The sequence below is a fragment of the Colias eurytheme genome, chromosome 20 (genome assembly GCF_061535395.1).
Source record: "Colias eurytheme isolate Ceu_HAF_F1 chromosome 20, ilColEury1 Martin Lab GWU primary, whole genome shotgun sequence".
NCBI classification, from domain to species: domain Eukaryota; kingdom Metazoa; phylum Arthropoda; class Insecta; order Lepidoptera; family Pieridae; genus Colias; species Colias eurytheme.
Genome location: NC_142999.1, coordinates 8,170,195 through 8,194,469, shown reverse-complemented (window position 1 = coordinate 8,194,469; position 24,275 = coordinate 8,170,195). Strand labels below are relative to the sequence as shown.

The window sequence follows — 24,275 nt, the reverse complement described above, 5'->3', positions numbered from 1 at the left end:
TAGTAAGAAATACGCGCTATAAAAGACGTTATCACGTGGATATAAAGGTTTCTCACAAGTCAAGTGTCCCAGTACAAATGTTTGCAATAATATCTAAAGTAAATGGCTTACAGAATCAACACAGGTGGGTGAGAAAGTGATAATGTATAATTTATTTTATTATTATTTTCCGTTATATAATATCGTTTGTAGAGCTTTATTCAAGGTTTAGAGAACACCGTTAAATAAATTTGTACTGGGCTGAATCCTAAGGATCTGTGGTGTAGGTATGTATAGCAGTTGTTTACTAGTAAAACATTATATTGAATTTTATGAAGAGATATGTATATTCCTCTACAACTCTATCTTATGGTAATGACGGGTATTTGTACACTTTAAAATTCCCCTAACATTTAACTCCAAAGTCTAAACACAAAATTAATTCCTTTATAACAACACTAGCTGTGCTCCGCGGTTTTACCCGCAGTGCTCCGCTTCTGTTGGTCTTAGCGAAATGATATATAGCCTATAGCCTTCCTCAATAAATGGGCTATCGAACACCGAAAGAATTTTTCAAATCGGACCAGTAGTTCCCGAGATTAGCGCGTTCAAACAAACAAACAAACTCTTCAGCTTTACAATATTAGTATATATGTATATGTATTACTAATACGAGTATATACCTACACAAACCAACATTATCTCTAACATTTTTAATAAATATAACATAGCGTTTATAGTTTATACATCAATTACAAATTACAATGACTCCTTTGTGATATATACAGCAAAACTGGAATCACGTTTTCTACACAATAAATACATACACATATTATACATATATACGTGTATGTATATACGTCACGATATAAACACGTGACTATAGTAAAACAGTATTAAGGAAAATAATAATTGAAAATCAATGCTACGCAATATGTAACTGCGATTCAATTAAATTTATCAGTATGCGGTTTGATTTTAAGAGAAGTCAATTAATAAAACAATGGTTTGCGGTTTTTTGTTTATTAGGATATTTTACTGGCCGTGTTTTGAAAAGCAATTAGGAGATTGTTGACCCGAGTTTTATTATCAACTAGCTGCTCCCCGCGGTTTCACCCCCGTGGCTCAGCTCCTGTTGGTCGTAGCGTGATGATATATAGCCTATAACCTTCCTCGATAAATGAGCTTTCTAACACCGAAATAGATTAGCGGTCCGCCCCATTTCGCCCGTGGTACATATTTCGCAATAAAAGGTAGCCTATGTTCTTTCTCAGGGTCTTAAGACTGTCTGTGCCAAAATTCATCAAAATCGGTTGAGAGGTTTAAGCGAGAAAGCGTAACAGACAGACAGAGTTACTTTCGCATTTATTATAGTAGGGATTAGATATGTGTAGAATAAAGTTTATATTGACATGGTGTATCAGGTCACAGAATATCACCTTAAATTCCTTTTTAAAGACATGATGATGAGTCAATTAATAATTATAGGTCCTAAAATTCTATGTAGATTCGAACCCGTGAACTCGGGCGGTAAAAATCTAACTGTATTTATATAAATTTAAATTTAATGAACTATTTGAAATTTTACTTAAATATTCTAAGCTTAGGAACGACCATACTGGATTTTAATAAATTTTTCTACATTTGATAGATGGTTTCGGATTCCTTAGGATTAATGGCTAAGCTGAACTCATTCTTTCTTAAAGAAATCTAACACATTGAAACTCTAAAGCATTTTTATTGGATCTGTGAGATATACCATTAGAAGTACAAGTCACTTGGATCCTTGCCAGAGTAAAACAAAGAACTAGGATCTTCAGTAAATACCTTTTTTACTTAATGACTTTGGCAGAGGAATTCCGTATTAGTTGCACGGTTAATTAATCACGTACCTACAATGTAATGTGATTTACTTCTTTGTGTCATATTTCACAAAATATTTTTGTTACGCGATTTTTGACCGACTTCAAAAAAGATGGAGGTTGTTTTATTCGCATGTAATTTTTTGGATTTGTTACCTTTGAAGTTTCAGATGGGTGTGCCGATTTCGATAATTCTTTTTTTTTATTTGAAAGCTGGTGCCTGTCATGTTGTCCCACTCAAATTTGGTTTAGTTCTACAATCTGAAGGTTTTTTTTAAGAATTATATTGCATCCGAAGTGTTTAACTTTGGTTTTAAATCGTGTTTTATTTCTTGTAAATAAAATATAAGAAAAAGAACGCGTAAAGCCAAAAATAGTATTATCAAAAATGTAATCTATTTTTCATAAATAAACCCAAATTAGGGTTGTCCACACGATTTTTCAAACGTCGATATATTTATTTTACTGCAAGTGCAGTTCTCACGCTTTATGATTAAATGCATACAATATTATGTATTTATATATACAATACGATAGATAATTTTACAATCGACTACTACGTCGAAGTGTAGATAAGCCATATTGCGTTATTGCACTTATTAAGGTCCATTTGGATTTATTGTATAATATTGTATTAGTATGAATAATAATATAGGAATAAATGATCATTTATTATCAGTTATATCATTATACTGATTTATTGTTATTTAATTAGTATGATGCTATTGGTTTGGTTATTAATATAACAATATTAATTTGGTCACTTGTTTTCAACATACACACACAACATACATACATACATAAGAAAGACCGCATAAACTAAAATATAATGAACAAAGCAAGTGCATTTCTTATATTATAATTTGACTTAAAGTAAATCCTACCTGGATGGGTGAATGAAAGGTTTACTACTGAATAGATTTTGATAAAATTTGGAAGTTTAGTAGATTATGTACTAGAATAACACAGTTGTAGAGCGGTAACGAGAAGTCATGAGCAAGAGTTACGCCAGTAACGTCGTCATAATAATAAAAGCTAAAAAACATTAAAAAAACGTGTTTTGAATGTACTACTTAAATTAATTTTTCTTTACATAATATAAATATGTCAATTTGCATCCCGTAAATATTCTCTATAAACGCTACGACTTGACCTTAAGTTAAAAATTAAATACAAACAAAATATAAATTGAAAATGCGCTATCAAAGGAAACCAAACACAGGCATGTATGATAAGACCATAACAACGTATCGGGGCACAGATAATAAAGTTTATTAGAATTTCAAGTGCTCTTTAAGTGAACAATTGCACTGATTTATTGAAGGGGAAAAATACACTATTTTCCCCCATTCTTGCTGTAATTAAGGAGTTACACGTATAATTAAACAAGAGAAATAGGTGTTTTGTTTTATATACATACCAAAAACATGAATGAACAATTTTTAAGATAATGACCATGCGTCGATTTTAAATAATGTCAAGTATTATAACAATTACATAAATATTTGAAATAACGTGAGTTCGTTTTATCCCTATAAGATAATTATTGTGGCTGTAAAATATGTCGTTGTATATGTCTCATTTATCCGTATCATTTCATGATCAACTAATTACTGATTCTAATCAGTAAGCAGCAAATTACTTGGTCATTACATGATTTTCTTAGAACATTCTAAAAACTATAAAAAACAAAACTTTGTAGCTAGTACGTACATAAACTTTATTACATGTGCAATCTCATTACATTGTTTAAATAGATGTATTTAATAATAATTAAATTATTATCTTAACGTAGGTACATTAAAATGTAATAATACTATTATAATACATTTATCTTATATATAAAATTCTCGTGTCACAATGTTAGTCTGCATACTCCTCCTAAACGGGTGGACCGATTCTCATGAAATTTTCTGTGCATATCGGGTAAGTCTGAGAATCGGCCAACATCTATTATTCATATGTACCACGGGCGAAGCCGGGGCGGACCGCTAGTTTTATATATAATTCAGGACATTCTTCACACACGGTACGATCTGGTCCCATACTAAGGTTTTCGCTTGTGTTATCAAAACCAGATGGCTGATAAACATACATATATAATTTTAAATATCTACTTATTTACATAATTAACACCCAAATACAGAGCAAACATCGATGTTCATCACACAAATATTTGCCCTGGTTGGGAAATGAGAATCGAACCCATAATCTCTGGCTTGGAAGACATGGTCACTACCAACCAAGCCATCGGTGAGTCAGGTTTCAAAATAACATCAATAATATTAATTTATATTCCAGATTTGAATGCGTAAACATAACGTATTAGCGGTATCAAATTATGATGCAATTTGAAACCGATACGAAATAGCTTAGATGCTACCGTTTTGAAAATTACCTTCAAAATTACAGGGCAATGGAAAATATATAGAATTGTTTCAATATTAGATTAGCTTTCATTCGGCTCAGGTTACTTCGTCTTTCCATTTACAGACCGCATAATATTATGTTTTACACACACCGCAATACCGTTTTCTCAATACGACATCTGAATGTTTAGTGATGTGCACCGTTATCGATATTATTTTCATATTATACGTAATTTTCATACAGACTAATAACTTTAGAAATATGGTTTTGGTAGAGTTCACTTTAATAATAATTACATATTGCGTAACCTACAGGATTATAAATTAAAGAGGTTGTATTTATTGTGGGATTTAAACATGAATTTATCATTTATATTAAATATATATACCATACTGATTCTCTGTGAGTTAAAAAAAGAAAAGTCTGCATAAATGCTTAGCCACTTTACTTGTGTGAGATCTAGGCTATGCTACGGTCATGCGTTTACTACCTCATAAACAAGATTGTTATTTAAATTGTCTTAAGTCTGATTAATTTATCGATAAACTGCATCCAACACTATACAAAGATACAGGGCACGCGCCAGTGCGGTAACTCCAGTAATTCAATATTATTGTTATTATTACTTTATGGTGTATTGACCACCTTGGTGTTATAATATATTTAGTAATATAAATGCCGTGTTTATTCGTTTGTTTTGTAATAAGAAAGTAACGGAGCAATATGTGGTATATTATGTTTTAGTTGGAGATGGTCAATACGAGAAACACCCATTTGCCTAGTATCTACATCTATTTTTAAATAAACTTTGGAGTATGTTTTTATTGTAATTTTACCGTGTGTGTGAGATTTTACCATAAATCCATTGTAGTACTATTGAAAATAACATACTTGTGCTTATATCTTCAAATTATAAAAGGTTTAACCTTTGTAAAGTCAATCCAGATTCAGATCGTTAATGATACTAGAAGAAGAATTATTATAATCACCATAAAACCACAGAGAACACTTCAACAATACATAAACTATGTCAAATTACGCATTGAGCAACATTTTCGTCCATTAACTTACATTTAAACCATTAAGATCTCATCATATGAAGAGCGTGCTGTACGTCTGTAGCAATAAGGAACCGCTACTTTAGGTAGTTGCATGTGTGTGTACCGGCTTTACACCTTCGTTTTGACATAATAAATTTTATGATATTTACACTTTGGAATCTAGTTTCAGGGGTTTTTATGGACGTTGATTTTCACACATGTATTACAAGTAGAGAGTAGTACAAATCGAGATAAATTGAAGCATCATGATTTTTTAAATGAAAGACAACTTTTGTATAGATAATCATAAACAGATGGATAATTTTGCTTTTTTTGTAGTGAGATTGAGTAAAGAATTTTTGCAATCGTAGAATAAGAGAATAACTATCGTACTAAGTATATTGATTTAACCTTTCCTTTATATTTTCCTTTCCTGATCCTTTATATTTTATATTTATGGGTTAAAAAAAAAAACGCCCAACAAACGCGTCATACAACCGCCGCTAGTGTGAAAGCGCACTAATGACCACATTTACCGTTGTCCGCGATACGCAATGGGCTAATAAATCAAAACTTAAACGCCGCTTTATTCGTTGCTAGATGAAGTGCAGTGTGCCCACTTAGGTGGCTGTGCCATACACCGATGGTACACTGTAATTAAAGTTATATTTATTAATTACTTAATCGAAGCAAAGAAACAATTAAAATATTCTGTCAAGACCTTCAATTTTTCAAATTAGGCTGATACTATTCATAACTTTGTTGCTTTTATATCTACATAAATGCAGTATTTCAACGATATTTGAGAATATTATCCTTTTCATTTCATCAAGCTAACGCATTTTGATACGATTGTTATCGCCAGTATGTTCTCTTATTTTGGAACTCTATTATTCACCTTCACGTAGGAAGTGACACGAACTTTATTTCGCGTAGTAGGTAGGTATGTACTGATTTTTCTATTCATGCTAATAGTCGAATAAAGGTCTATTTTTTAATTTTACTTGTGAAATTTATTGTTTAACTTTATTCGACCGATAAGTTTTAATAAAGATTGAAAAATCGCTTAATTATACATCTATGTATGTACAACAGATACACTTTTTTCAGATAATCATACACATGATAATTAATATACATTCATTTCATTACACAACGGTGTAACAGTAACCTTATGATCAGTGCAATCCGTTTTACGATGTTCCTGTATCCAGCTAACCTTACTTTGTATTCCTTAGCTTAGCCAAGTTTAGACTTGTGATTTAACTTGAACTTTAACGAGTTGTTAGACCCCTCACCTCATACTTAACATAAGCTATGCTAATTTTGCTATTACATTTATTTGCAAATCATAAAGAAAAAACTAATTTTAAAATTAGAGACTAAGTGGGATCAACAAAGAAAGTCTTAATTGAAGTTAATAGGTTTTAATTAGAAATAATCATACCACTTTGAGTGAGATCACAGAGGCATATATTATTTAGCAAAGATAATACTCTCCATAGGCAATTTTTGATTTTCACTTTTTTAACGTTGAATGGAAGAGAAGATACAATATAAACAAACATATTTATTTTCTATATTGATGAACTAACACTTGCATACAAAATAAATATAAAAAAAAAACAGAGATATCGATTCAACAACCGTTTTCACAAAAGATCGATCTCCAATCTAAAATATAACACTATTTTCCAATAACAGAAGGAACAGAGGCTTATTTGTAGGGTCCATTAATATCGAGTGCCATCAGCACATTATTACATGTCACGGTGACGATGCGCAGGCGCCGCGCGTGTACTAATCTTGTAACTTTTAGGGATCCGTTGACTTTTATAAAAAATAGAAAATTTCTAGTAGTTTACGATGTTTTGTTACGGTTATAGTAAGGTGTAGGACATTTTAGAAGTACGTTATTTGTTATTTAAAAAAAAAGAGGTTTCTTTTACTTTGGAAAATTATTTTTCCTTTATCACTTTATTATTAGCTTGTTACAAACTTTTCATTTGTATTATCTATAAGGAAAATATTATTTGCTTTTTTACCAAAAAGATGAATTAAACTCCACTGAAATATTTCTAGTTTCTTTTTTAACGAATTTTATACAGAACCCAGTTAATAAAATAGATACAACCAATTTTCCTATCATTAATTGATATTAGGTTATTCGGAACGATTGATCTCCTTGTACTATATTTGAAGTGCTCTTTTAATAATTATAAAAGCCATTTACTATGAGCTTATGAAAGAATTTAAAGGACAATCCGACATTTATAAAATTACCCTTAAAATCTACTTTTATTATCGCTCTGTTTGGTTTTGGAATTAATTTCGTCTTATTAGTCCGGAAAATATGGTTTTAGCTAATTAAAATCATATTGTAATACTCAATGTCTCACAACTCGCGGTTTATGGTAGAGAGGCAGAGTTCATCTTATATATAAAAATGAATCGCAAAATGTGTTGGTAAGCGCATAACTCGAGAACGGCTGAACCGATTTCGATAATTCTTTTTTTATTATATTCCTTGAAGTACGAGGATGGTTCTTATGTAGAGAAAACGTAAACATGTACCACGGGCGAAGCCGGGGCGGACCGCTAGTCTTATATATAAAAATGAATCGCAAAATGTGTTGGTAAGCGCATAACTCGAGAATGGCTGAACCGATTTCAATAATTCTTTTTTTATTATATTCCTTGAAGTACGAGGATGGTTTTTATGTAGAGAAAACGTAAATATGTACCACGGGCGAAGCCGGGGCGGACCGCTAGTATAATATAATAACATAATAACCGTCAAAAGTTGTCATATGAAAAAATATTTTTGAGCTTTAATTATTATAGACAATGATCATAGCTACAATCAAGGTACAATATTTCTCGAATAAAATGAATTTAGGAATTTATTTTCTTCCTCCATTCATAGAAATATTTACTAAAGAAATACCTAATTTGATAATTTATAATTTCAGGAAGTTTCTGCTCCATTCTAAGAAAGGACAGACAATGAATTTATGCGATTGCGACGTAATACAAGAACTACATACGCTTAGTTTTAACACCACTAAAGCTGGTAGAAAATAACTTCCAAAGCAATTTGTCCATCCAGTTAACATTAAAACCATTCGAAACAGTGCGTGATCACGTGCCATAATTGTAATATCATCGCGAGAGATTGATGGCATCTTTTTTAATGTAAAACCATTTAGAACGATCCAACACTGCATAATATATTTAATGGCTTATAATATGTGGTACTTAATGGGTTTTATGGCTGATCGTCTCATTTAATGTTCGTAGGTTAACTATTTGGATGTATGAGATTTTATGTTTTAGTATTAAAAATTGTCATAATCACCAATAATGTGCCGTTAGATTTTTATTTTATGGATTATTTTTAACGTGAAAGACAGCAACAGTAGTTTTAGTTGTCATACTTATATTTAGAAATGTATTTATTTAAATTGTAAATAGTATAAGTTGTATGAATTAACGCAATTGTACAATATTTTTGATAATAATTTGCTAAAGGTGATGTTAACTTCATATACTTACAGAAGTTTTTCAGTTCATTTCGGTGCTAATGGCAAAAATATCAGTTCAATACTTTAAGGGCTGATTTTTCAAACCTTGGTTAAAACTTATTCGTCAAATAACGTATTAAACAACCATTTCAAAAATGTGTTATAATTGTCCGTATTTGACAGTTTACAGGTGACATTTTAATATGTTCGTGTAATACTTTATTAGACGGATACATTTTAACCAAGGATTGAAAAATCGGCCCTTAATAAACAATCCTGACTTTAATATCATATGTATGTAATGTACGGCATCATTTGAGTAATTTTTGTAAAGTCTTGCTATCAACATACTTAAAATAAAAGGCTGTGTGCACATCAATGTCATGTGTGTGATAATGATGAATGCCACTGAAACCTTTTGTGTCGTGACTATTTGCAAATGCATTAACCAATGATAAATGTAAGTGATATTGTTTTTATTCTATAGACTTCAGTATTGAAGAAGAATATAAATAAGGCGAAAGTATAAAGACAATATTGATTATATTTTCAATCATATATTATTTACAAGATATACAAGTATAGTTGTAGGCAGGTGATTGCGGTCGCAGAACTCGCTAAAATTCGATAGCGATATATTTTTAGATCTTTTCCCCAATATGATAATCAAATATTGTTTCAGATATGTTCCGATTACAATGGAATTGAGAGTTAAAATAATAATCATAAATAACTTAACATTGTAAGATAATATAACATGCATCTTACTATCTACGATTTATTTTCAACCTTTCTACCGAAATGTAAAGCGTAAATAAATTCTAAAATAAGAACAATGTTTAATGATGGTAATATAAGAAAATGTAGCAAAGTGCCACTTTATCACAGCACAGAAAAAGCAATAGAGTACTTCCATTATGCTACACAATTTTTAGTAAAAACATATAAGGCAGACAGTATGGAGGATGAATTCGATATAGTTTTGCTAAATGAAGCGTGCCAACTCTATGGTTTTGTATATCGCTAGTGGCTATCTTCTCTATTTTTATTTAGCTCATCTATTACAATCCTTTGTTTGCTGTCGTATCTACACCGTTTTAAGAAATTCAAACCTATTCCCCTGACATAAGATACAAATCTAGTTGTTACGTTTTATTCTTATATTTGCAAAATAAGCCATCAGAAGTTATTGGAACTTGTGCTTGGTGTTACAAATGATTTATGATTTTGTTCCGCTTTTTTCAGTTTTGTTTCAAAGTTCAAACTGATATGTTTGTGGAAATTGCTCTGTGGATAAAGTTATGGAAATAAACATTAAAGATCATGCAATTTTTACATAAAACTAAACCGCATTTAGTCTCTATGATTAGTTAATGTTTACTTCTAAAACGAACATAATTATAATGTTCCAATTTATATCCTAGAGCATGCAAACCATGAGGTTTATTATTACTTGAAGTTTTGTTCAATAGTACTTAATTGAGCATCTCATATATAATTTTTATGAGGTGTTCATAATATTAACATTATTTATATTAAAATGTCACGTAAACTGTCAAATACGGGCAATTCGAATACGTTTTAAAAAAAGGTACTTTTATACATTATTTGACGAATAAGTTTTATCCAAGCATTGAAAAATTGGCCTTAAATCTCATTTACATAATCTCATCTAATATTTTTGTTTTTTTCCAGATAAGAAACGAAGTCAACCTTTAATGCGAATTTATTAGTCAACGAGACAATATCACAAGACATGGATGGCGCAAAAAATGCTGACGGCCTAACCAGGATTCCTCCTCCTATTTCTTATTTTTATTCTTTAATACTGATCTATTGATTTTCTACATCATATATCATGCTATCGTCACACAATTCATGTCATATTATGCCTCCAACTTCGAAATGAAAGTTAATCTGACGTCTAATATATACGCCTTGATCGATCGATGCATCTTACAAGTTTAAAACTGCTTATAGAACAAAAGAAATAGTTTTAATACCGTCTTTATTACCTGTTAAATAAGATTCAAGATTGTGCGAGTTGATTTTGTTAATGTAATTTGTATTGTTGTTGATTTATTCGGTGTCACTTTTTTGTGATGGGTTACAAAAGGTGAAGTATTAGAAAGGTGTAACTGAACCCTATGGTTGACTTAATTTAACGGTTCGATTTGAGTTTAAGATCTGTTTATTTGTATTTTAATGATACCTTATGTAAGCTTTATGTATTATCTGTAATTTCATTGATAACTATATTTTTGAAGTGAAACTTCTTTATCGGGGTTGGAAAAAAATTTAGTGTAACATTTTTTCGTTACGCGTGACATTTTTCCGTTACGCGCCATCTTTTTCTTATCCCTACCACGCGTGATTCGACGTATTTCTGTAAAGTTGCATATAGTAAATTATTTTTTGAAGAATAAGGTCATAAAGAAGTTTCACTTCTTACGTGTACGTACACTAGTACACGCACACATTTTTTTTATCATAACTATAAACACGTGTAACGATGAAATTGTATAGAAAATAAAGGCTATTGTAAACATGTTTCTTTTTTACTTACTTGTTTTAATCTTCTCATCAATAATTAAGGTTACATACCTGAAACAGAAAAGCAATTATTATATTTAGGTTAAGTAATTTACATGAAAAATGGTTACAATATACCATGTTGCAATTGATGAACATACTTTTTAAGTGCAAAAGCTTAGCTTATAATAAGAACCTCCCATTAGTATATTTTGTAGAATGATCATTGCTTTTAGGTCTTCTAATTACAATTACGCCATACTAGATAAAACATTTTTTCATCATCACCTGTAAACCATGCATTCTTTCTCGAAATCATTTCTAATCGGCACATCTAAAACACATTTTATAGTAAAAAAAATATACGAAGCAAGGCGAGATGCAATGATAGGATAGTTTAAATTAAATTGTTGTAATTTAACTAGAAGCTATCGGCTTACCGATCCGCTTGGGGGCCATTACTGATTGCTCATAAGTTTCTCGTGATTTGATGTAATTTTGTTTTTACGTATGGGCACAGATAATATAATAGGTACTATACGTATGATACAGATAATATAAGCATAGGCATGGTAAGTTGGCTTTCGTGTGTTTATGATAGTTTATTGTAAACTAGCTTTCCGCCCGCGGCTTCGCCCGCTTTGTCTAAAACCTTCCTCTTGAATCACTCTATCTATTACAAAAAAACCGCATCAAAATCCGTTGCGTAGTTTTAAATACATATTTAAGCATACATAGAGACATAGGGACAGAAAAAGCGACTTTGTTTTATACTATGTAGTGATATGTAATAGGATACTTTGTGGAGCCGAATTATAATTTTTGTGATATTTTTTATGTATAATTAAATTATTTTAATAAATCTTAATTGTTGTTGCAGTTATTCAATATTACTCTCGATACTGCTCCACCTACTTACAAATAGGAAATTTAGTATAATACGCAATTAAAATATAAATAAAATTTATTTTAATTTGTGTTAAATGTATGTTTAACTCGTATTTTCAAGAAATAATTATGTGTCATATGTAGACCATATATTTTCATATTCATGTAAAATATAGTATTATTAAAATTATCCACATTCAAACAATATAATATTAAATTCTATTCCACAAACAGACCGAATTAAGCCTGAGTTTCTAAGAAATCTGTATAACGTTCTTAGAAGGTCTGAAGGAAAATCGACCGCCATTTCTGAGAAGCTAAAAACACAGTTATTAAATGTTAGTCATTTTCTTTTGAGTTCATCTTAATAATTTTGCATTAAATAGATCGTGAGATATTACAAGAGATAACAGGAAAATAGGAATATTATTTTAATGTGGATGAAGCATTTTTGTGTATATTTAGAAATTAAAGATTTTAACGGATTTTAAAAGCGATTAATTTCGAAAGGTAAAATACTCGCGTAAAATTCAAGAAAATACTATTTTTTGTGTATTGAAAAACAATGCAATTCATTGTTGAGTTAACTTCACCTAATAATAATTATTTGATAGATACAATGATAAACAAAGATTTTCGAGAAGGTAATTTGGAAAAGGATTTCCTTTAACGAAGGGGATAAAAAGATCACACTAAATAAAAAAGACGTGTGGCACTCGGGGACTGCCGCGGTAAAGCTGTTGCATGCTATGCCTTCAAGCCTCACCTCCGCGCCCGTCGGAGTGGGAAGCGTGAGGTTTTTCGTTACGCAATTTCTGGATTCGGTCCCCGCGCTCAAGGCCTGCGATAGAAGCTATGCAATAGCTTAATAAAAATCTTAATTACTAATTATGTAGAGCTGTATCTTCTTCGATATGAATTAAGTTATATTTTCGTCACATCACTGGAAAAGAGCCGCTTTATCTTTCTAGAAAATATATCATCATACTTTTACAACAAACAACATTGCGTATCCAAAACATTTCTGAAAACTCATTGAAGAACCTTGTTTATTTCTCTTTCACGTCACAACGCATAATGATTTAAAAAAGCTATTAATCTGCCTCATATTGTCAGTTTTGAAGCTATTAACATTGTTTATTAGCTTTTCAATGAAAATATCTCGCATAATAGCATTCTTTAAGTCTCATAATCGTCAAAGTAAGTCGTGACCAAAATCGACATATAAGTTTGGATAAAATCTGGTTGAACCGCTAGATTCCCGACAAGTTGAGGTAATAAATGCGTTATGTTTTTTGTTAAATTTTATGTACCTTTGTCTGGGTTTGACTTTCTAAATGATTTGCGATATAAAGATGTTTAATGTTCGTATGTTCATAATATGGGAAGATATCAAATGAGAAATAAGTCGTTATTGTAGGACTGTTTACGTTTGAAAGAGTAGTGTTTATTTTGGACTGTTTCCTGAAAGATTTTTAGGTTTGATAAGTTCAGTCAATTGTGACAAAGCAAAGACATGATGCATGCATCCATGAATATTTGTAATATTTATGTTCAATAACAGTCCAATTTAATCAGCGATAGTTGAATACAATGCGATGCAATTCGTTTTGCCAAAAATTTTATTTTTATAATAGGCTTATATATTATCATCTCGCTACGACCAATAGGAGCGGAGCACTGCGTGTAAAACCGCGGAGCACAGCTAGTATGAAAAGAAAGTCTTTAATTTCTTCTCATCAAGTAACCATACACCAGCAATTTACATTATTTTCGACTACAATTAACCAGCTTAATTGTCAATAAAACAAAAGTATAGAACAATTTAATTCTCATGCAATGAAGCGAGAATGTTCTTCCCACGTTTTTAAATGCATAATTATGTTATTATCTTTTACTTACTGTTATGATACATTTAGTTTACAAAATGTTTTATAATTTCGAAGAAATAATAACGCGATTTTAAGATGTTAATTTGATTGTTGGTCACCAGAGCTTTTATTGTCGAGTAAGAAAAAAAAAGAACACAACAAGGAGGAAAGTTTTGATTTTTGCAACAACGGCAATTTGAGCACAAGCGGAGCATTTTAACTTTGTTTCTTTCACTCTACAAATGTAATATTATCTTATAATATATATATAAATCTCGTGTCACAATGTTTGTCCTCAATGTACTCCTAAACCACTTAACCGATTATAATAAAACTAGATTTCCGCCCTCGGCTTCGCCCGCGTTTTCAAAGGAAAACCCGCATAGTTCCCGTTCCCGTGGGATTTCCGGGATAAAACTTATCCTATGTGTTAATCCAAGTTACCCTCTATATGTGTGCTAAATTTCATTGTAATCGGTTCAGTAGTTTTTACGTGAAAGAGTAACAAACATCCATACAAACTTTCGCATTTATAATTTTATATTAGTAGGATTCGCACACCATTATAATAAAATTCGCACACCATGTGCAGTTCGATCCAACTTGAGAGATAGGATAGTTTAAACTTTAAACATGTAGGTACCACGGGCGAAGCCGGGGCGGACCGCTAGTATAATATATTTTACATTACATACAGTAATATAGAAATAATAGTGAATTAACATTCAATAAGATGTCATGTTAGCATTAACAAAATAATTAAATTCATGTTTACGAAACTTCAAGAAACTTTGTGGAGATTTGTACATATAATGAAGTGTTGAATAAGATTGTGTGATTAAAATATCAATTCATAGAGTATAAATAATTAAATTTTATCGGCATTGGACATTTGTTTAATTGGATAGTACATAATTGAATATCTTTATACAAACGTCAGTCATAGGACGAGTAAGGTAGAGCTAATTTTGAGTTTAATTATTTTACAGTTGAAAGAGGTTTTTCATTATTTTCGGAATTCAGGAGATTTATGGAAATAGTCTACAATGCGGTGTCTTTGCACCGCATTGTGTAAAGACACCGCATTAAAATAGAATTAATCTTTAGATAAACCTTTGTTTATCTAAAGATTAATTCATTTGCGGAAATGTTTTTGCTTCTAGACTATCATGAATCATTTTTATAATTAACTAGCGCTCCATTCTGGCTCCATCCGTGGAAAATGTTACCTTTTCTCTCCATAAGAACCATCCTCGTAGTTCATGGGAAAATTATAAAAAAATAATTAACGAAATCGGTTCAGCCGTTCTTGACCAACACATAGCGATTCATTTTTATACATATTATAGAGATATAAACTCGTGGATATAATACGATCCTTAAACTAATTAGATGGAAGGAATAGCAGAAAATCTAAACAACGTCAAAGAAACCTAAACAAAACCTGTTTATAACAACTAAACGTTTAAAATAGCGGTAGTTGCATTAAAACAAAGAATTATATAACTTAATAAAGCATGATTATGGCGTTATTAAAGTAACCAGACGGACCACGTGTGTCCAATTATGAGACAAAGGGCCTTAGGGCATTGTATTTGTTGACACTTGAGTGTACGTTTTCAATGTGTATGAAATTGAATCGTTGTACATTGGTGGTTGTGTGCCTGTATTCTGCTGTTGTCCTGGTACTTGTTCAGTAATGAATATTAACTGGATAAACTTCGACGCAATGTTATATTTTGCGAATTTAACTTTTTGCTCTATGTAGTTACTGAGTTCTGGTAGATTTAAATAGATTTTTTATTTGATATTGTACAAGTAAGGCTTCTATTAACATTAGAGTCTTATTTCAACTATTTGTACCTAAATAGTGAATTAAAGCTAATTATATAAAAAAAAGTCCTGAACAATGAGTTTTCAGAAGCTTTTAAAAATATAATAGCAGCTCTGTAGCCATATAGAGACTACTACTACATTGTATTCTTCATCTTGATAAATCAAACAAAAACCTTAAATAACAGTTGTTATACGAATTCACCGCCGGTATCTATACTGGTTGTTAAATATTGCATAAGAGGGACTATTCGCAAATTGCAGTATTAGTTCGTCAGCTAATGATCAAGGGGGGCAAAATGCTAAAATGTCAAGGAGCAACCTTTCGAATGTAGTGTGTTAGTGTGTCACAATTATAAGTTGGTTATACTGTGTTTTCGTATATTGTCTTTTCTCTTATTATAAACTTCTCCATTTATAATAAATTTATTCTTCATTGTACACAGAGTCAATTAATATAATATCTAAGTCATATAAAATTTCTCTATCGTCTAATAATCGCTCCTTGCCGATTTCGGCTACAGCGACTGCTATGTGTCGTTGTTACGGTGGGTCAACAATGCCCTGTCGTGCGCTCGGAGATGGCTAATGTAGCCAATTTTAGCGAGGAATGTGCGATCACATTTAGGGCAGGTCAAAACACCTCGACGTGATAAATAGGTAAAGAAATAAATACACTTTTTAATATTGGTAAGGATAGTTAGGAATAATGAGTAAGAATAAAATTGGATGACCTGGGTAAGTTTTCTTGTAGAGATAAATAAAATAAAGTCTCAGTCTGACTACACATTGTCCGGTAAATAATAAATACATAATACATTCAATATATAGAGCTAATTTTACTTTGTTGGGTTTTCATTGTTTAAGTTTTAAGCTTTCTTTCTTTGTTACACAGATTATTTGAGCTACTACAAGGCTATAATATAGTTATAGTAATTAGTAAATTTATCAATCGTTATATACATTGTTAAATCCTAAGTTATTTGTGAGTGAATCTGAACATAATACTATCTACTTATTATATATTCTGTGACAGTAGCCGATTATTCAAACACCCTCTACCTAAGCCTTGAGTTTAACTAATCCTTTTGAAGTGCCATAAAAATGTATTCTAATCCGCTTCATAGACAGTATTAATAAATTGTTATTCTGCGTAAAACAAAAACAATTGAACAGAATGGACATGTCTGGACATGATAGCTTGGAACAGTGTGTCATTTTGTTAAATCTTGTGTTATTTACACGTATTTGAAGTGTAAATGTGTATGAAATGTTAATCAGGTTTATTTGGCTTACAATATTGTGGTGCTAATGTGCTATACTCGAAGAAGTAATAATATATTATACAAAGTATATTGTAGCTATTGTTTTTAATTTATATTATGATTTGTAAGTGTTATTTGTTTAAAACTTCAAAAATAGGTTTAAGGATAAAATAAGGAAAACTATTTCTGTTACAGTGATCTTTTTCCGATGCATTTTTAACTAAATCAAAGGAACTAACAACTATTGGATCCATGAGCTTAAAGCTCTTTACCTTTTTAAATTCACGGTTATTATACATATTATAAGTTAAAACAGTGGTTATAACATGCATTTTATAATTACAAAACACTACAATTACATTTATCATCAAATGCTATTCTATAAATAAATCGACATTTAATTAAAAACGCTTGTCTCATTCTATTTTTATCCTTATTCCATCTCAAGAAAGATAAACATCGAATGATGAAATAAATAAATTAAAGAAACTGTAAACTTCGTAACCCTAAATGAAGGCTAGACACCTGTTTTAAACAACACCTGTGGAATATTTAAACTCCCCTTTTTCGATGAAAAAATGAGGCATGCACACTATTATTGCTCATGTCGACTTGTCATGCTTAAATTGTGTAGCATTGGCTTACAAGTTACAATATCATATTATGTATATTACAAAATGTGTTTATATAATATAATGAAGGAAACATAATACATAAAGATTCTATGATATTCCGAGTTCCGACGTCCTGTTAGGAATAGAAACTGGTCATTGACAAAATTATCTACGTACCTACATAATATACACTCAAATATAGGTATTGCATAAAATCGTATCCAAGACTTTGCGACCCAAGATTGTTTATAAGCTTTCATGCGTCTTGCTTGCATATAGGTATTGTATATCACATCATTGCAGGGGACTCATTAAATTATATATATATACATACATAGCTTTCAGGTAATTGAAAGAACACAATCATGATCTACGAAGATTCATCCTGCAATACTGTCAAGTTTTACCAACCCATCATGCTTGGACCGTGTAGAAATACCTTTATACAACACCTGTGTTATGTTCCACGTCCCCTTGCATGTGCAAGCCATTCGGGAGCAAAAAAATCTGGCACTAGGGTAATCGGTGTAAAAGCATTGTTAGTTTACGTTGAACACAATAAAATGTTTGTATGAAGGGAGTTTGGGAATCTTGTAAACTGTACCTGTAAGTTATAATGTAGAGAGGTAATAATGTAAGGTTACTTTGTATAGTTTGTGTATTTGGTAATGCACTTAGTTTTATTTTTAATGTATGGCAAAATGGTACAACTGTGCAACTAGATAATAAGAGTAAGATGTAGACATGTTTGTATTAGAAGCCAAAAAATAATATAATGGTCTTACAATTAATAAAAAAAATAATCGGTATCTAAGGGTAAAATATTGTTTTTAAATGAAGCTAAACTTAGCTTCTTTTAGACTATCGTAACCGCAGATGTAAAGCTTTAAATGTAAACAACACAAAATACTATTTAAAAGTAACACTATGAGAGAAAGTCCATTGTATTTAATATAACAACAAATATAAATATCGTTATAAATAATGCACATTCTAATAAGATTAACCACAATTTTATACCTTTCTTCAGAACTATCCATGAATGAAATTTATGTAACAAGTGAATTTATTAAGATGCTGCAAAATGTACCTTTGTAATACATTTGCATAGCGGTTATCCAACACTAAAAGTTTAGAAGTTTAATTGCTTGGAATGTAATTGTTTAAATTATATCTTCAAGGGTGGTTTCTGGTTTTATGAGAAGTTACTTTTAGGGCCGATTTTTCAATGCTTGGATAAAACTTATTCGTCGAATAATGTTTAAAACTACCATTTTAAAAACGTATTCTAATTGTCCGTATTTGACAGTTTACGTGACATTTTAATATTATCGTGTATCGTACTTTATTGGACGGATAAGTTTTATCCAAGCATTGAAAAATCGGCCCTTAAATAGTATTTTGTGCAAGTTATAAGTTTCGTGTTCGAATCATAATAAAAAAACTCTTATAGGCCTTCCTTCAATAATATTGACACATTTTATTCATATTTTGTTAGAATCAAATAAACCAATAAGAAAACACATTATTATTGGCTCTATCAAAAATATATGGTTTATTTCCGATACCCAGGGATTCAGAGCTACGTATGTTTATTTCTAGCAAATACACTATGTATTAAATTATAATTCTTACAAGTTTCACAATATAATAAAATCTGTGAAATAAATATAGAATTTACCCCATACCCCACATGGGGACATTTTCACTGCACCGAAAGGCACAAATTAATTCGTTATTCTAAGAATGATCGACCATTGTAAGAGCGTGAAAAAATAATCGATTGAGGTATCGATGCTTTTTCAAAAACAAATCGGAAAAAAGTCGATCTTTTTCCACTCGAATGATAATCGTAAGCGTGACTTACCTTTGGTTGTTATATTTTAATTGTAATAGACCACACCTAAGGAATACGGAGACCATTTGAAATAGGTTATATACAATAAGAAGATATAAATAATATATAGTTAGTTATAAGCCAGTTTGCTTCGAGACGATGAATTTTGCTTTGAGTGAAGTTCTTATTAGAAATATTTAAAGTGCATTTATACGCTAGTTATTCTGTTTAGTCGTAAAATTTAGTGTTTTGAATGAATTTGAGGCTTAAATTAATAAATTTCTGGCTAATTTTCATTAATTTATGGCTTATCTAAGTAAAGTAGCTTTTAAAAGTGACGATGCTCTACATGCGCTGTTTTAACTTCTTACTTAGCGATAAAGTATTTTTATATGAACAAGTTAAAACTACCATTATAAATTATTATAATACTAGATTTCCGCCCGCGGCTTCGCCCGCGTTTTCAAAGGAAAACCTGCATAGTTCCCGTTCCCGTAGAATTTCCAGGATAAAACCAATCGTTACCCTCTATATGTGTGCTAAATTTCATTGTAATCAGTTCAGTAGAATTTGCGTGAAAGAGTAACAAACACACACACACATCCTCACAAACTTTCGCATTTATAATATTAGTAGGATATTTTGGACTCTTATTATTATATACTTACTATGTTTTTGAAGTGTTAATTTTATCGATTACTACATTATAAAAGTTAATTCTTTATATTTATACTATTTTAGTCAATTTTTAGTGTAAAAGCGTTTCTAATAAGGCAATGTTTATAACTTAGTAATAAATCTCCACAAATAATGAATTACGTCAAATCGTTTGTTATTATATTTAATAAGATTTCGTTTTCTACAAGATAGTGATCGATTTTCCTCTCGAATGTCGAGTCCATTATCAATATTTAACGGTTCAAGTAATATACTTTATAAGTATAATTATAAAATATCTGTAGTAATTATTAATATAAGACGTGGCACTTTTTTCTTATGGAAAGACACTGTATTTTTACTTTAGGTTTTATTGTATGATTTTTTATAAAACATTATTTGCATCGCCTTCAATAACAAGTGCACAATTTCACAAGATAATAATTTCACTGGGAATCGAACCCAGTTATTAAATTAATTTAAATTTATACATGAAGCTTCAAATATATATTTACCCATCACTTTTATTTAATTTAGAGATTTATTTTTTATTTAGAGATCAAAATATCTTCAATTTTATAACATTGCTACGATAAACGTTTAAATTGAACTTGGACCACTTCGCTTCGTGACCGTTTCCACGATTCAGAGCAACTTCATGTCTTATTTCAAGTTTAAACTAGTTTATCGTTTGTCCCTTTCTAAGGTCTTACAATTTTCTTAATATATAACCTCGAAGGTACATGAAATGGTTCGTAATTGATATTTGTTGGATCTGTATTTTAATAAGTTTGGTAGAGAAGAAAAATGTTAATTATGACTCTATCACAATTTTAATTATGAATTTCAATTCTATTTTATCGTTTAAATATAAAAATTCGTATGACTCTACCAAGACTCTATGGATATACATGACGGGATTTTAATATTTTATGAATTTGCTCTATAAATTATGACTCTACCAAGACTCTATCACAATTATTTAAATTATAAAAAAACTCTATTTCATCATTTAAATATAAAAATTCATATGGTAGAGTTCCCAAGACTCTATCAGAAATCAGAATACATTTGACATTGTTTTAATATTTTATGAATTTAGGCTAGTACATATTATAATATTATACAATATACATATAAGTATACAGAATTATTGCTACTAAAATCAGAGATTGTTTTTACTATATATATTTTATTTAAATTAATCACTCACGGACTCTATATTTTTTATCAGTAAAAAAAACTCTACCAAATTTTAATAATTATTAAATAAAAAGTCATATTCACTAAACATAAAACAGTTTGTCATTAAACAATGCTTCAACATGTAACAACATGTTTCAGGCTGTTCGGCTATTTCCGTCCTGATTGACGAACGAACACTGTTTATAATTTGTGACTTGTGCGCGTATATTATAAACATTTTTAGTTAAAAATAGTATCTACTGTTTATTTTATTAATGTACATATTTATAGTACACGTTTTAATTTAAAAATAATTTCGAATTTTAAAAGATTTTTTTTCTAAGTTTAGTAAAGAGTAGAGCTACATTTTTATTCTGAAAATAATATTTTTATTTTTTGGAAAATAATTATATTTTGAAAAATAAACGAGCTAAGATATAAATTGATTGTAAAGATAATGTAGGGACGACTATAGGAGTGGAGTAAAATCAAAGATTCTTCTAGAAAATAATAAATTTATTCCACAATATTAACCCACAGCTGGGAACTAAACACAATCCAGTTATTATAAAGATTACATGCGGCTTACATTATAATTGATACTTGTGAAATAATAAATGTATAGAAATTAGAAATGCTTACATAGAAATCACAAATTTTAAATGCAATATTTACAATTCAAAAATTAAATTCTACACCAGTAAGTTATTTATGATTTTTACATTTTTTTTTCGTTTTACACTTTATTAAAACAGAACATAATCGATTAAAATATTATTTTAACAAAATTCAGTAAATATTTACAAGTGGTAATGTAACAATTTCTTATATTTAGATTTAGATAAATTACAGAACATTTGAATTTTATTTGCCGAGGCGTATTCCACTAATATTTGGCGTAAATCGAAATTATCTACGAATAATTCATGACTATCGATCATTTGGAACTAAAATTAAGAGATCCTCAAACAAATTTATATCATACGAATATTTAAATGCTACTCGCCTCATTACTATTAGATACAATAAATTAAACTAACTGTTTCTATACTATGCAAAATTATTAAAACAAAATAAGAGATCAAATGGAAATGTAACTAAATATAAAAACTTAACAGTACTAATGAAATTATATTTTCTACGGTCAGCAGAGAAATTTAATTTTTTGATGAGACAAAAATTAGAGAAAATTTTCGTAAAAAAAAAAAATATTATGAACACATTTTATCGATTATAACAATTATGTTATCTCGTTGTAATGCAACATTATAAATGCACGTATTATTTGAGTACAATAATTATTGTGGAGGTTTTGTCGAACTTCACTCAAAATTTGTAAAGCAAAATTCATCGGAAGCAAAAGTGTGTTAATTGCAAGACGAATTAAAACGAACAATTTCGAGATTGTAAATTTTAATTCGTGACCACCACTTACAAATTAAGTGCAGTTTGACACAACATCTCTTGGAATACAAATACTGGACTTAAAATTACGTAACAATAGTCCAAATCTGCTTTGCAGTATCACCGTTAACAATACTTATCTAGTTTCTTCTCTTATCTCACGGTATTGAAGAGAGATGACGCCAGGGACACTTTAAGGATGGCTACTACCATCACCAAATTCACGATGTAGGTCGAATTGCATCTTAAGTGGTAAGGTGGTATGTTAGGCTCGCGAGGGCACTCACCTCGGCGATTGTCCTGCACTTCTTGGCCAGGTTGTCGCGATACCAAGATGTGGCATAGGACCTCGTACAACTCGGCTAGAAGCCGGTTCAAACGTGAAAAGTTCTCCTCTGTCGCCTCTCTCTCGCTCGGCAAGTTGAATGCTATTGCCATCTTTGTCTCTCACAACGCCTTTTTCGACGGAAGAAGCGTGGACAGATTGCGGTTTGTTTTGTATACATAAATGCTGAGCGCGTTTTATGCACTTCGCTCTCGTGTGATGTTTTCAATTTTCATCCAATATAATGTTTAAATTTTTTTGCCAACTGTACTTTAATTTCGACGAAATATTTCCTAACTTGATGGCGATATAAAAGTTCGAAATTTTTTATTTTCAATCTTGAATAAAAATATATAAAAATGTTTATAAATCACAAAAAGTTCACTCAACACTTGGACACAGTCACAGTTCGATTTGGCGGCAAGGAGATCACAAGTTACGACCTCAAAAGTTCACAGATACACAAAAAGTTTTTGCGAAAACTCCACAGCTAGCATTGTCCGTGATTCACTCGCAATTTAGCGATAACCGACGCTCGGTCGATGACACAATCGCGCTAACTAACGCACTATGCATCGCTCGGCTTTTCGTAAACAAACTGAAACTTCGCACACCGCTCTACAAAAGAGGTCGACTGACAACTATTGTACGTGCAGCCAGCGCGGAAGCGGATCGTGTAATAAGGGATAATACTTTGTGCACATCATTGCCTCGCTCGACGCGCGCGTGCCTGTGTGCGTGGTGCATAACGTAAACATACGCTCACACTGCTGCACCCTATTTGATTATAAATAGTTGAACGCACGGTAGCACGTTCCCTTCGCACTCTACCACTACAATCAACTGTGACACGGCTATTGCCGTCCCTTTCGCACGCGCAGCGAAAAGGTCTCCCGTCTCATTTCGAGCTGGTTACATCACTGTCATAACAGCATTGATAGATATAGGTGTTCTCGGTCTGTTTTCAGGAATTAATCCCTTTGCGAGAGGGATAGCATGAACGTATTGGGGTTTTAATTTGGTGGCAGAAAGCGCGGCAAAGTGAATGGACCAATGAGAGGAGCGTATTCATATGGGGTGAGGTGACGT

At 30.9% G+C, this 24,275-nt stretch overlaps 1 protein-coding gene across 1 annotated transcript in view; it reads right to left on the bottom strand.

Annotated features, from left to right (window-relative positions):
• LOC149899801 (uncharacterized) overlaps positions 1-23,986 on the bottom strand; it is a 99,407-nt gene extending 75,421 nt beyond the window's left edge. Inside the window, exon 1 of the mRNA XM_090113699.1 lies at positions 23,149-23,986. Coding sequence (XP_089969825.1) covers positions 23,149-23,299 — 151 coding nt within the window. The 5' untranslated portion in view covers positions 23,300-23,986. The remainder of the gene's footprint in view (positions 1-23,148) is intronic.
• Between the last annotated feature and the right edge of the window lie 289 nt (positions 23,987-24,275).